General features: G+C 63.7%; 1 protein-coding gene across 3 annotated transcripts in view; it reads left to right on the plus strand.

Annotated features, from left to right (window-relative positions):
* Positions 1-13466, plus strand: part of Vav2 (vav guanine nucleotide exchange factor 2) — a 156622-nt gene that overhangs the window by 127029 nt on the left and 16127 nt on the right. For 2 of the 3 annotated variants that reach the window (XM_077108775.1, XM_077108777.1), the window contains exons 9-17: positions 1874-1973; positions 2616-2711; positions 3283-3351; positions 5435-5521; positions 7111-7196; positions 7860-7992; positions 9629-9738; positions 11634-11735; positions 12104-12192. In XM_077108775.1, coding sequence (XP_076964890.1) covers positions 1874-1973; positions 2616-2711; positions 3283-3351; positions 5435-5521; positions 7111-7196; positions 7860-7992; positions 9629-9738; positions 11634-11735; positions 12104-12192 — 872 coding nt within the window. The remainder of the gene's footprint in view (positions 1-1873; positions 1974-2615; positions 2712-3282; positions 3352-5434; positions 5522-7110; positions 7197-7859; positions 7993-9628; positions 9739-11633; positions 11736-12103; positions 12193-13466) is intronic. The other variant, XM_077108776.1, reaches the window with a different exon arrangement.

The raw sequence follows: 13466 nt of genomic DNA on the forward strand, positions 1-13466 counted from the left end.
TTCTCTCCCCTTTTTGGAGTCAGCCTGCACCCTAACGCTCCTTTGCTCACTGATTCCACAGACATTTATAGAGTGCCTGCTGTGTACGGAGTTCAGGGCCAAAAGGCAGGACCGGCTCAGGTCCTGCTGCAGCATGGGAGATGAGAACTGTCCTCAGTGGGCTCATCAGGGGCCGTGGTGGAGCCTGGAGCCAGGGCATGGAGGCCTGGGACAGGACGGGAGCCTGGGCCGCTCCTGCATGGGGAGAGCAGGTGCCCATGGAAGGCAGGAGCAGAGGGCAACGGTGTGGTGGGAGGGGTGCCGGGCTCTTCCAGGCCAAGGCAAGGACTTGAATAAGGGCAGGAGGAAGCCACCGCAGGACTTTTGTGTCAAGATCCTGGCAACTCAGCAGGCTGAAGGCTGGAACAGCCTCCCCGTGACCGACGTGTCAGAGCAAATCACAGTCACCCCTTCTTTTTTAAGGTTACACTTCCACTAATGTGGCCTTGGTCCTGAATGAGGCAGGACCTTCACAGGAGCCTGCAGGGGCATCTCCCCGGCAGATGGCCAGAACCTGGGCTCCAGGAAGGGTTGTGTTTTAGGACACCTGGCACCAGGTCCACCCTGACCTTGACCTCCGTGGTGGGCTGCTGTGGTGTGCTGTAGTGTGTGGTGCGACCTCGGCCTCTCGGCACCCAGCTCCCTGCAGGCTGGTGTGGGGAGGCTCAGGGAGCAGCAGTCAGCCAGGCGTGCAGCCCGTGGGGCCTGGGGCCTCCGATCCCTGAGCATTTCTCGAAAGCTAGGACACGTGTCAGGAGGTGTCGCTCATGCTTGAGCTAGCTCTGCCCTGATGTGTCCCTCGGTGGAAAACGTCCCCTCTCCCACTGCCTTCCTGTGGACCCGGACCTCCAGGGTGGGGAGAGCTGGGCATCCTCTGGTTCCAAACGCCCACGGCCCAGGGACGGGAGGCCTGCATGGGGACCCATGCCCAGGGCTCCGTCACCTCGGGCCTTGCAGGAGAGCCCACTACCAGGACACTTCCTCCCAAGGGCCAGCCCCACGCTCCAGCGTCAGGCCCGGCCTCCCAGCTGGGCTGCTGTGCCCCGGCTGGTGGCCCTGGGTCAGTTCACAGAGGCCTCAGTCCTGCCTGGAGAAGAAGCTCCCTGTCCCCGTCTCGCCAGGTGGAGACAGGAAGGTCTGCGCCCTCGGTGGGGGTCCCACGAGTGTGGCTGCCGTCACTTGTCCTCCTCCAGTGGTCACCGGGCGTGGTTCCTCTCCTGGGGGCTCTGGTGGTCGGGGGCATGAGCACCTAAAGCAGGAGTGGCAGGCTCGCTGCCTGAGGCCCAGAGGTGCCGGAGTCTGGCTGGCAGAGATGTGGGCACAGGGCTGCATGTGGCCTGGCTGGGGACAAAGGAGGGGCGTGTGGAGGAGAGCAGCACAGGGCCTGAGAGCAAAATCAGAATGGGGAAGAGGTGGTGCCTCGGGGGCCAGAGTGGGGAGGGCAGGAGGGCAGCGCTAGTCCCTACCAGGGGCCACCTCAGGGTGACCAGAAGCCCCCCGGGTCTGCCAGTCTCAGGAGGCAGGGCCTCCGCCTCTCTCCAGGCGTGGGGACCCAGAACAGGAGTGGGCCAGGCCACGACCTGAGGTGGCACCATAGGTGGCCTCTTGGGCGGGTGCTGGGTGCCCTTATTAGCCAGTGCTTCCCCAGCCCCTCCCAGTGACCCAGGACCCCCCTCACTCAGGGTGGGGGAGGGCAGAACCCGCTAGGGGCGGTTGGCCGGAGGCCCGGGCTGTGCAGCCTCCCGAGTAAGAAGCATGTCCTGGGTCGTGGGTGCCCCCACCTGCGTGTGCGTGTGCTCACGTGCTGACACGTGTGTGTCCTGTGTGCCGCCAGGCTCCTCATCTACGGGGATTACTGCAGCCACCTGGAGCGTGCCCAGACCACACTCAGCCAGCTCCTCACCAGCCGCGACGACTTTAGGCAGAAAGTGGAGGTAACAGGCACCTGGCTGGCCTGCCCCAGGCTGCAGCTCGCTGGCGAGCGCCTCAGGCACCCACCTACCCCTGCCTGGGCAGGGACACGGCCTGCATGCTGCTTGCTTGACCCTTTGTGTTTTGTCGGGTGGGGGTCTTCCAGCCCCATCTGACTCAGCCAGGGCCATGCCCCCGACCCTGGCCTCTGCTGACCCCGGGGGCCCAGGTGGCTCTGCTGGAAGCATGTGGCCTTACATGTTGTCACCCAGGCTTGGAACTTGCCCCTCCCAGGTACTGGTGGGGGGCAGCTGTCCCCGGCAGAGGGGCCCTGTCTGGTGGGATCAGCATGGCCATGTTTGCCAAGCCCTGGCTCCAGCGCTGGTGGGTGGCCTGGGCCCAAGCACCAGTGGGCACCTGGCTTCTCAGAGCCCACGGCAGGGGGCGGGCAGGGGAGGCCCCACCCTCCCTGAAGGTCCTGGCCCTGAGGAAGGGACAGGGGATGAGGTGAGGGCCTTGAAAACAGCAGGGTCACGCGTGTCCCCAGGCACTGTGGGGCCCACCCTGCGCAGCCTGGTTCAGGGCGGCTTCCTGAGGGTGTCCAGGGCTCAGCCTCCGTCCCCAGGCGGTGGCGGGCAGCTCCTCATGGCTGGCTCCCCGCCCAGGAGTGCACGCTGAAGGTCCAGGACGGCAAGTTCAAGCTGCAGGACCTGCTGGTGGTGCCCATGCAGCGGGTGCTCAAGTACCACCTTCTGCTCAAGGTGAGGCCGCCCACCTGCCCATGCCCTGAAGTCCCAGGGGCCAGGGGTGGGTGAGGCCCCCGGGGAGCGGGTGGATAAGTGAGGCTGCATCCCGGTAAAGACAGGAAAACTGATTAAAGCCTGTACAGAGTCAGAAAAACAGGCCGAGATGGGGAAGCAGCCTTAGTCCAGCAGTAAGAGCTGCCATGACTGATCTCTTAACTAAGTCTGAGCTTCCTGACAGCCATGGTGAAAGTGGAAATAGGAAGGCCTTCAGGAAGCACAGACCTGGAGAGGAGGTGGCGGTGCCTTTGAAGTTCTCCAGGGAGCCAACCCCAGTACATTGCTCTGCGCCACCCTAGTGTTCCTTCCTGCTCTACCCTCTCCCCTTACCCACAAGGTTTGGGAGTGCCCCTGCTGGGAGCAGGGTGTGCCTGTGGGAGGGGTCTCACTTGTCCATTGGAGGAGGCAGCTGAAGGGCACCTGGACCAGCAGGTGGGGCTGGCTTTGTGCTGGGGTTGTCACCCTGTGCCTGGTAGGGGCCAGGCAGGGCTGGGCCTCTGAGTGACCCAGGACCCCCTCACTCCTCCAGGAGCTCCTGAGCCATTCTGCTGACCGGCCCGAGAGGCAGCAGCTCAAAGAAGCCCTGGAAGCCATGCAGGTGGGCAGCGGAGGTGGGCACGGTGGGCAGTGGAGGTGGGCACGGTGGGCACCGGAGGCGGGCACGGCGGGCAGCGGAGGTGGGCAGGGCGGGCTGCACTTTGCTGTGCCTGAGGGCGTTTCCTGGGGGTGACAGGCTGGACCCGCTGGAGGGTAGAGGTGGCACTGGAGGAGGCTGCGCTGGGCAATGCCCCTGACCTCACCTGCCCCCAGTGACTGCCGAGGTCCCTTCCGGCTGTCCCGCCTGCCCGAGGGGCCATCAGCGGCCCCAGGCTCTGCGCTCCACCCTGGATCCCTGTCCCCAGGCCTCGGCCCTCTGCCCCCTGTCTGGGTTGCTCCTTTTCTCTTGATGATTTCGAGGGCCTCTAGCCAGACGTGTCCCCTCCCTATGGAAACCCAGTGTCTGGGCTGCTCGGCTGTCCCCCCCCCCCCGCCCTGCTCAGGACCCTCTAGTGCTCCCTCCTGGCCGCTCCACTCCTCTGCAGGACCCTGGTCCCCATGGGCCACAGCGTTTGTCACAGAAACCCAAAACCCAGGCCTTCTGACCCCCCTGTGTCCTCCCAAGCTGGCCTTCTCCTTGTCACCTGGCCACCTCTGGCCACTCCCAGTCTGCAGCGAGCTCCACATGTCCCCAGGGCTGGCCCTGCTGGGTTTCAGGGCCTGTCCCCGGGCAGCACTCCTACCCTGGAGACCCGTTCTTGCCAGTTCCTCCTCTGCAGGCCTGTGCCGCTCAGCCACCTGTGACCCCAGGCTGGGCACTGTGTCCAGCATGGGGCTGGCCCCCTGGGCGCCTGTTTAAAGAGTGCCTTTCCAGGGGAGGACTGCAGCCTGTCCCCAGGAGCAGCAGGACATGGCTGCTCGGGCTTCATGCTCATGGGTGACAGTGCAAGTGCGTGGGTGTGGGCCTGGGAGTGACCGCAGGGGCCTTGGATTCCATTCCCTCTGGCCCCCTGGGCAGGACCTGCGGCCAGGTCAGTGGGACGGTGTTTCCCTGACAGACGTGGATGGGGGTGAGGTCCCTGTTCTCTGGTGCCGTCGCCCGCTGCAAGCCCAGGTGCACATGGTCATGAAAACCTTGGGATGGGCAGTGGGTGCCCGCGAGCCAGGCGTGGCTTGGCAGTGTGTCCCTGGCCAGCGGGCGAGTCCAGGTCCCTCAGTAGAGGTTCCTGAGGGCTGTGAGCCCTGCAGAGGGCTCTGTGATCCCGGGCAGGCTTCTGAGAGCTGTTGAGGTACACGTGAGGCCCGAGAGTTGGAAGGGCTATGAGTGTCTTTCACCCCCTGCTGCAGCGCAGGGATGGCCTGTGTGGCCAGCAGGAGCCCCCCTGTACTCAAGCTTGATTTCCCCAGGGACGGAGCGCTCACTCCCTGCAGCTGGGGTGCTCTGCCCGGGGCTGTTTCCCTGGGCGTCTCGTCCCAGTCTGAGCCTAGTGGGCTCTGGGCCAGGTGAGCATGGAAGCCAGAGAACCAGACAGCTCACAGGTCCTGCCTGGTGAGGGTCTGCCATGGCTGCTCCGAGTCTGTCCCTGCCCTGGGTTCCTTTGGGAAATATTTCCCTCGTTTTAAAGGCAAGTAGACAAGAAAACAGAACACCCTTTAAGAAGCCACAGGGAGGCTGGAGAGTGGACCACGAGGTCCCCCTGGAGCAAGAAGGGGCAGGAGTGGGGTGGGGACTGAGCCTGGATTTCCACATTTCACCCGCTGGCTGGGCTGCAGGTCAGCACTGCCCCCTGGTGGCCAGCAGGAGGGTTGCAGTGGGGTACGCGGGTGCTGGGCTGGAAAGTGGGGACCTCTGGGCCCAGGTAGAAGGAACTTACTGACCACTCGTTCTACCCAGGCTCCTAGATGACATGCAGGCTTAGGGTGGGTCCAGATCGGGGGCTGCTTGGTGGCCTGTGTGACTTTGGGGGCGGTGGGACAGAGTGGCAGGGCTCTTCAGGTCGCTGTGCTGCAGTCCCTGCTGTGTCTGCCCAGTGGGGTGCTGCTCCCCACTCCCTCCTTGTTTGGGGTCCTCCACCCCCACTAGGACCAGGAGAGGGCTTGGTGGGCTGGGCTCCCCTCGTGGACATGGCGCTCCCTGGTTTCAGGACTTGGCCATGTACATAAACGAGGTGAAGCGGGACAAGGAGACCTTGAAGAAGATCCGCGAGTTTCAGAGCTCCATAGAGAACCTGGTAAGTGCCGCGGCTTGCAGTGGTGCCAGGCCTGACTCGCGTTGGGCACAGAGGGGACGCACGCACACACCCACCCAGGCGGCCGCTTCTGGGGTTGATGTCCAGCTCCTGCTTCTGCGCACCCTCGTCCTCTTCAGCTGACCTAAGCGCCCTGTGCCCTGAGGATGGTCCTTTGTGAAGGGGGCAGGCCGTGTGGATTGCCCAGCCCCGTCCTTCCTCCCCAGCTGGACAGAAGTCTCCCTCACATCCAGAAGTAGAAGTGGCTCTGGGAGACCCGGGGCTCCTGGACTTTGGCTCCCTGGCTGGCCCTGCAGGGCAATGGACAGGTTCTGTTCGCGATGCCTGCCAGCTGTGTTGCCAGATTTCCCCTGGGCACAGGGTCACCCCCGCTGAGAACCGCTGGTTTTGATGCAAACATTTTGCCCTCTGGTGATTTTTGCTCTCACAAGTGTGGGCAGAGGAGACCCCAGATCCCCAGACCAGCACCTGGGGCCATGTGCCCGTTCTTTACCCACCAGGGTCAGAGGTGCATCCGAGGAGCCCTCTGCAGCCAGGGTGGGGGGAGCGCCTGGGCCCGGTCAGTGAAAGCAGAGGGAGTTTCAGGCAGCCTCACGATTCTGAGCCCAAAGACTTGAGGCTGAGCCAGGAGCACCGGGGGGCTGTGGGTGCCAAGGACCCCGGGCAACCGCAGGTGCCCTCCCAACACCACGTGGAGCCCACCACTGCTTCTGCAATGTGAGGAAAGAAGGTTGTTTTGTGTTTTGATTTTTTACGAGTTACGCTTGCACTTTAAATAATGAGAATGGAGCAGTGGGTGCAGCGGCCACTCCCAGGACAGGCCCCATGCCAGCCCGGCCCCTCCTGGGGAAGCAGAGTTTTCGCTCTTGGCACTCCAGGGTCCCTCGGGCCAGGAGTGGACTCCCTGAGTGTGTGCCCACCGAGCTCAACAGCACAATGTGTGTCAGACCCTCCAGGGCGCAGGGAGCCCGGGACAGGAGCTACCCCAGGCCCGTGGGCCTGGCAACCACGCTTGGGCCACTCCGTCCTGCACTCTTCTGGACCTGGTCCTGCCTGCATAGCCTCGTCCCTTGACAGCCCCACGGGCCACCTGTCCAGGGAGGTGATCTCTGCCAGCCAAAACAGCAGCAGGGACTGTCCGCAGCAAGCCCAGCTTGAGGCCTCGGAGCCTCTTCCCACAGAGATGAACTGCTGGGGACCCCACAGGGCCCCCGTGGGCCCCCGCACGCCTGCCGTCTGGGAGGTGCTGCCTGAGAAGAGTCTCACTGGGTTTCTCGGCGGGCGTCTGGCTTTTCCTTCCAGCCCTGCTCTGGGCTCACACAGCGGTGGCCTGTGACTGTGACCTAGGCTGTCAATTGCTCTTTGTTCCCGGGCTGAAGGGAGCCCCCAGTGGAACTGGCGGGAGTGGGGACCCAGCCTCCAGCCCAGTCCCTCCCTACCTCTGCTTCCCGTCCCCAGCCCTGGCCCAGAAGTGCCCCGGTGCTGTGGGGAGCCCGCCCTGGTGTGCCCGCCTGCTCTGGGCCGGGGCGGGCTGTGCCAGCAGGAGTGACCCTCCCGCCGCTCTTTCCCAGCAGGTGAAGCTGGAGGAGTACGGGAGGCCAAAGATTGACGGGGAGCTGAAAGTCCGGTCCATAGTCAACCACACCAAGCAAGACAGGTGAGAGGGCGGCCTGCGGTGGCCTCCCCTGACAGCCTGGCGTTCGGGTCCAGCGGGCCCTGCTCCCAGGCGGCCTGGACACGCGGCTTCCTGTGGGAAATGGCTTGTGGCCGGTTTGCCGCACTCAGCTTTAATTGTTTCCTTCCTTCTCCACACGAGTGTCGGGCCACGTCAGCCAGTGCCCTGGGCTGCCCTGCCCATGGCGGGCACTGGGCTAATGGCCAGAGGCGGGGTGGGGCCCTACCCTGTGAGCTCACGTTCTCCAGGGAGCCAGGGCAGACCCGAGCGCCCGGCTGCATGTGCTTCTGCCAAGCGGCTGCTAGGTGGGTGGCCATGGTGGGAAGGTGGGCCGGGGCCCTTGAGCCTCTTCCTCCATGCCCACCTGCTGTATGTGAGGGCCCGGTCACTGCGGGTTCAGGAGGAAGGGCTAGGTGCAGCCCTGGGTGTGGAGCAGGGCCCTGACCACAGGCTGGCGTCTGCCAGGTGGGCTGGTGGAGGGCAGGGCTCACCCCTGGGCGGCAGCCGTGTGTGCTGAGGGAAGAGGCTGCTCTGTGGTCCTCAGGCCGGCTCACAGGTGCCTGCCGGGGGCACCGCCTGCAGCGCAGGGCCTTCATGTGGGAGCGCCGGCCGTGCTAAGGGCCCCTGGCCTGCTGTCTGGGCCAGGTACTTGTTCCTGTTTGACAAGGTGGTCATCGTCTGCAAGAGGAAGGGCTATAGCTACGAGCTGAAGGAGGTCATCGAGCTGCTGTCCCACAAGATGACCGACGACCCCATGCACAACAAGGACATCAAGAAGGTGGGCTGTGGACTGCTCGGGGGCCACCACGCCCACCAGGGCTGGGCCACACCAGGCAAGGGGCAGGCACAGGGTCCCAAACCCCAGGGAAGGGCTGCTGTTTGCTGGGGGTGGCCCCACCCTGCAGAGAGACCCCTCAGCCCTTGCCTTGTCATGGTGACTGCTACAGATGGCACCCCACCCGGGGTCAGGGCTCCGTCAGGACCTCAGTGCCCAGTGTGGCCTGGGCAGAGCAGGAGGCCCTGTTCAAGGCCCCTAGCGAGAGCTTGGCTCTGAACCCTGGCTGGCCTGCCTGCAGCTCATGTTGTCCCTGTAGCACGCAGGTGTCCTCCCCGTCCCCACCCCTGCCTGCATGGGGGAAGGCTGTGAGGGTTCTGGATGAGTTTGCAGAGGCTCTGATGTCCAGCAGGCAGGGTCCTGGGCTGCAGGGTGGCCATGGCTATAGGGTACAGCCTGGGAGCTGGGGTAGATCTGCATCCTCTGTTTCATTCTTGCTCCTGCCGAGGCTTCTGCACACAGTGCTTGAGCACCTACTGTGTGTGGCCCTGGGCCAGGAGTGGGGCCTAAAGCCAAACTGCTAAAAGTCTAGGCCCTGGCCGTCCGCACTTAGGGTTGGTGACCCAGTGTGTCCCAGCCCCTCCCAACCCTGGTGTCTGGAGCAGGCAGTCTGGGCCATGGGGCATCGAGCTGAGGCCCCGCCTGAAGCTGGGGCAGAGCCTGCACCTGCAGCACATACGGGCATGCGGCAGAGCCACTGGGGTCCCAGCCTCTGGTGCTGTCCCCTTGGGGTCAGTGGCGCTGTGTCGGTTGTTCCGAGCCCTGCCCAGAGCCCGTTCCACCCCTCCTGGGCTGTGGGCTCTGGCCACGGTGCCCACTGCAGGGCCGCCCAGGCCCCTGGTGACCCGTCTCCCCTTTGCTTTCCTTGCACGCTTCCTAGTCTCACGGGAAGATGGTAAGCTGCTGCCCCTTCCCCCTCCCTGGCCGTTGCCCAGCCAGGCCTCGGCCACTCCCACTGCCCCAGGCCAGGGCGGGGGGCTCTGGGGTCCCTCACCCGGCCTCTCTCCTCTCCCGCATCCTTGCTCCCTCCCTCCTTCCTCCTCGCCTCCCCCACTCCCAACAAGCCCCCGCACTTCCCAGCTCTCCCCTGGACCCCTTTGAAGGCCCTTTCCCGGAGCTGGAGGGGCTGCTGGGCAGCTGAGGCCCCTGAGCAGGGCCCTGAGCAGCGGCCATCCCCGCCCTGCTTGCTTCTGCTCACTTCAGAGGGTTTTCAGTCACACTGAGGACCTGGGCAGGTGGACGGGCACCTGGGTCCAGGCTTCCTGGGGGCATCCTGCCTTGCAGCAGTGGGAGGGGGCAGGGAGAGGCCCAAGTGCCCCTGGGTAGCACAGCACGCAGTAGGCATCCTTCACGTGGGCAGGCTCAGCATGTAGGGCCACCTGCACATGTGCACCTTGAGAGCCGCACGCTTGGGCCCAGGCCCGGGCACACGCACATGAGAGGACACGCACCTGAGAGGAATGCCTAGCACACCTGTGCACCTGTGGCTCTGCAGGGGGCACTGCACACACAAGGGCACACGCACACGAGATGCCACTGTGCCCTGGGCCCCGTGTGAACGCGTCCCTGTCCCCCGCAGTGGTCCTATGGCTTCTACCTGATTCACCTCCAAGGAAAGCAGGGCTTCCAGTTCTTTTGCAAGACGGAGGACATGAAGCGGAAGTGGATGGAGCAGTTTGAGATGGCCATGTGAGTGGGCGGCCACTGGGCTCTTCCGCGGCCCCTGAGACTGGGGGTGGCAGGGGGCAGTTCAGGTGCCAGAGACTGAGACCAGCTCCTGACCATGGGGCCAGCCCTGCTCAGTGGCTCCTGGAGCGGGAGGGCCTTCCTGCTGCCATAGCATCCCAGGGCTGGGCCGTCCTGCTGGGATGGGCCTTGCCGTCCTCGAGGCTGAGCCGTGTACCCCTGACTAGCAGGCCGGGGAATGGCCAGGGGCAGCTTAAAAGGGCCCACGAGGCTTGGCCTTTGAAAGCCCAGATCAACTTCCAGCCCGAGCCAGGAAGCAGCCCAATACGCTGACCGGTGGCTCCCAGACAACTAGGTGGAAGGGGCGGGGCCTGCCTCCCAGCAGGGGCGGGGCCTCAGCAGTGGGCCACTGGGATCAGAATAGCCAGCAGGAGCAGCAGTCTTGGTGGGGTTCCTGGCTCCAGAGGTCTCAGTCCATAGGTGGCCGACTCTGTTGCTCTGGGCCTAGTGGGCCACACCTCGTGGGGAGGGGCCCAGTGTAGGGAAGCTGGTCAGCTCAGGCAGGTCAGGAGGCAGGGAGAGAGCACCCACCCCCTGCCCATCATTGCCCAGTCGGGCTGTTCACACTAGGAAGGGTGGACGAGGTCACAGCTCTCACAGTCCCTGGGTTCACCTCTGAACATTCCTGCATGAACAGCAGCTTTCAGGGACACCCCGTCCACACCTTGACACCGCCTCCTGGGCTTTTCCACCTGGTGGAGGGAAGGGGCCGTGACGGGGCGGGACGAGGAGGGTCTGTGGGGCCCCTCTGGCAGCTGGATAAGGGCCCAGCACACCAGGGTGGTGGCATCCTGCTGGCTTGTGTCCCAGCCAGGGCGTCTCATCTTCGTTTGCGTGGGTTGACATTTTGTCCCCAGGGTCCCCTGGTGAACTCTTCAGGTGTGTGCCTGGAGAGGCCCCTCCCACCACCAGGGGGCTGCCATCACACCTCCCTCTAGGGCTCACTCCCTGGCGGAGGTAGAAGTGAGCTGCAGACCCGCGTGTGCCCCCGGTGTGCCCCCTGCCCATGATGAACTAGATTCCATGTTTGTTTAGGCTTTGAGATGCCCAACGTTGAGACTTTGTACACACAGAGCCGTGTACACGTCTGGGTGTCCAAGTCCCTGGGTACCCGGGAATGCTGAGTGCTGAACACTCTGTTCTTTCCTTTGCATACAGACCTGTGATAAAGTTCCACAATATGATTCAGGCACAGGAAGAGATGAGCGACAGCTAATAATAGCAATATGTCATAATAAGTTAACGACATTGCTACTCTTGAGCTTTGGGTCCATTTTTTAGTGAAATAAGCAGTACTTGAACACAAGCCCTGTAATACCATGACAGTCCACTGATACTAGACAGCCCTCAAGTAACTAACAGGAGGGTAGTGCATGCCGTGTGGATACTCTGGATGATGTGATTTGGTTTAGGGTGAGATTTCATTCATGTTGCTACTCAGAATGGAGTGCATTGTAAATCCTAGGGATTGTTTCTAGAATTTTCCAGTTAATATTTTTAGACCACATTGACTGTAGATAACAAACCTCAGAAAGTGAAGCCACAGATGTGGGGGGCGGCTGCTGTATGCATTTGCTCTTTGACAGGTGCCTGCACCGCCCACTCCTAGGCCTTTCGAGACCTGAGTCTTCCCCTTCACCTGGGGTTTTCTTGGGCCAGTATGGGCTGACCATAGGGCTTCCTTCCACCAGCCCTGCACCACAGCCCACCCGGCATCACACAGAGCCAGGCTGGAGTCCAGACCCCTAACATGGCGCTGCCAGGGCTGGCGTGGCCCACGGCGTGGGCTCAGGGCCTGGCGAGTGCCACTTCTGCCCCCCCTTTCTGGTTCCTGCCAGGTCCAACATCAAGCCAGACAAAGCCAATGCTAACCACCACAGCTTCCAGATGTACACGTTCGACAGGACCACCAGCTGCAGGGCCTGCGGGATGTTCCTCAGGTGGGCCCCGCCCCACTCAAGCCCCAGGCCCACGGGCTCAGCACGGCAGCTCCCGCGGCCCACGGCCTCTCACCTCCCACCACAGCCCACGCAAGACCCCAAGGAGCCGGGGGTGTCCATGAGAGTCAGAGCCTGGGCTCTTGGAGTCTTGGATCTAGCCAGGCGGATTGTCCCTGGGCACCAGGACCACTGTGGGGGTGGGGGTCCGGGCTGGGTGGGCAGAGGGGACGGCAGGGGTCCTGGAGATCCCAGGCTCTGAGGGTCAGATGTTCCAGGGCGGCTGCCAGGCCAGGGGGTGAACAAAGGCCCTGACCACAGCTGAGCAGTCAAGGAGCCAGCACAGCCTCATCTCCCGCTCTCCCACGCAGGGGCACCTTCTACCAGGGTTACCTGTGCACCAGGTGTGGCGTGGGGGCACACAAGGAGTGCCTGGAGGTGATTCCCCCCTGCAGGATCAGTGAGTACTGACCCGCACCCGGCTACCCGGCTGCCTCTGCCTGAGCCTCAGGTCCTGTCTGCTCACAGCTGCCCTTTACCATTCTCTAGTAGAGGCCAAATGAGAATACCAAGGCTCAGAGAGGGCGAGACACTGCCCCAGGGCGCACAGTAATCAGGAGGCAGGATCTGGCTCCAAATGGGTACTAGAGGACTTTCCCTCCTTGTCCCCATTCCTCGTGCTAGAATCCAGGTGCCCCAGATGGTCAGAGAGCGCTCGCAGCAGACTTGGGGGTCTGGTCATCCACACCTCTCATGACCTGCTCCTGTCCCTGGGGCCTCCCACTGGGGAGGCGTGACGAAGATGGCCACTGTGTTGGTGACGGGCTCACAGGCACGCCCTTGGACATGCACACTGCCACCAGTGCTTCTCGTCTCCTTGTGCCTGATCATCAGATGGGGAAGCCTAGGCTCGGGCTGATGGCAGGGAGGCCCTGGGCCCTGGAGGCTCCTCCCCTGCAACTTGGTTTGGGGTTTTGCCGAGGGGCGGCCGGTGGGGAGCAGCTGGTCGAAGGGCCTCACGGAGGGCAGAGTCCAGGTGGGGGCCACAGTGAGGCATGGCGAGGGCCTGGGCAGTGTGGCCCAGGGATGGCTCCCTGGACAGAGCACCTGCTGAGTGTAAGCCCCCCCCCACCTCAGCTGGGTGGCTCTTGTCCTCCCCACCCCTGGGGACAATGTCATGTCACGCTGCAAGTGACACACAGGAGCCATGCTCAGAGGAGGCAGGGCCCCCAGTGACGGTGGGATCCTCAGGCAGCCTACGGCCTACGGCTGCCCCTCCATGGTGGACCAGGCCCCTTGCTCTTGACGTGGGAGTGAGGTCTCTGCTCTGTGGCCGTGCGTCCTGTCACTGTGACATGCAGGACAAGGCTGGGCCCAGTATCGTCACCCCATCATCAGCCCCCAGTCAGGCTGGAAACCATGCCTGCTGGTGGAGCCTCTGTCCAGCGAAGCGTCCAGGGTTCCCAGTTCACGTCCCTGGGCCTGGGGTCTCGCTGATCCTCCTGGATGACAGCAAGTCAGGCCGACTTGTCACCCCAAGACCCGCTGCCCACAATGTACCAGAACCAGAGTCCATCTGTCACTGAGTGTTGGCCTGGTGCCCTGAGCCCCGAGGGTCGGCAGGTCACCCAGGCCCCTGGTCCCCACCACAGGCTGCTGCCCCCTGCAGCCCTGTCAGGCCCCTCTAGCGTCCCTGTGAGCTGGGCTGGATGTGGCCTTTCCCTTTGCTGTCTA

Source organism: Callospermophilus lateralis, chromosome 2 (genome assembly GCF_048772815.1).
Source record: "Callospermophilus lateralis isolate mCalLat2 chromosome 2, mCalLat2.hap1, whole genome shotgun sequence".
NCBI lineage: Eukaryota > Metazoa > Chordata > Mammalia > Rodentia > Sciuridae > Callospermophilus > Callospermophilus lateralis.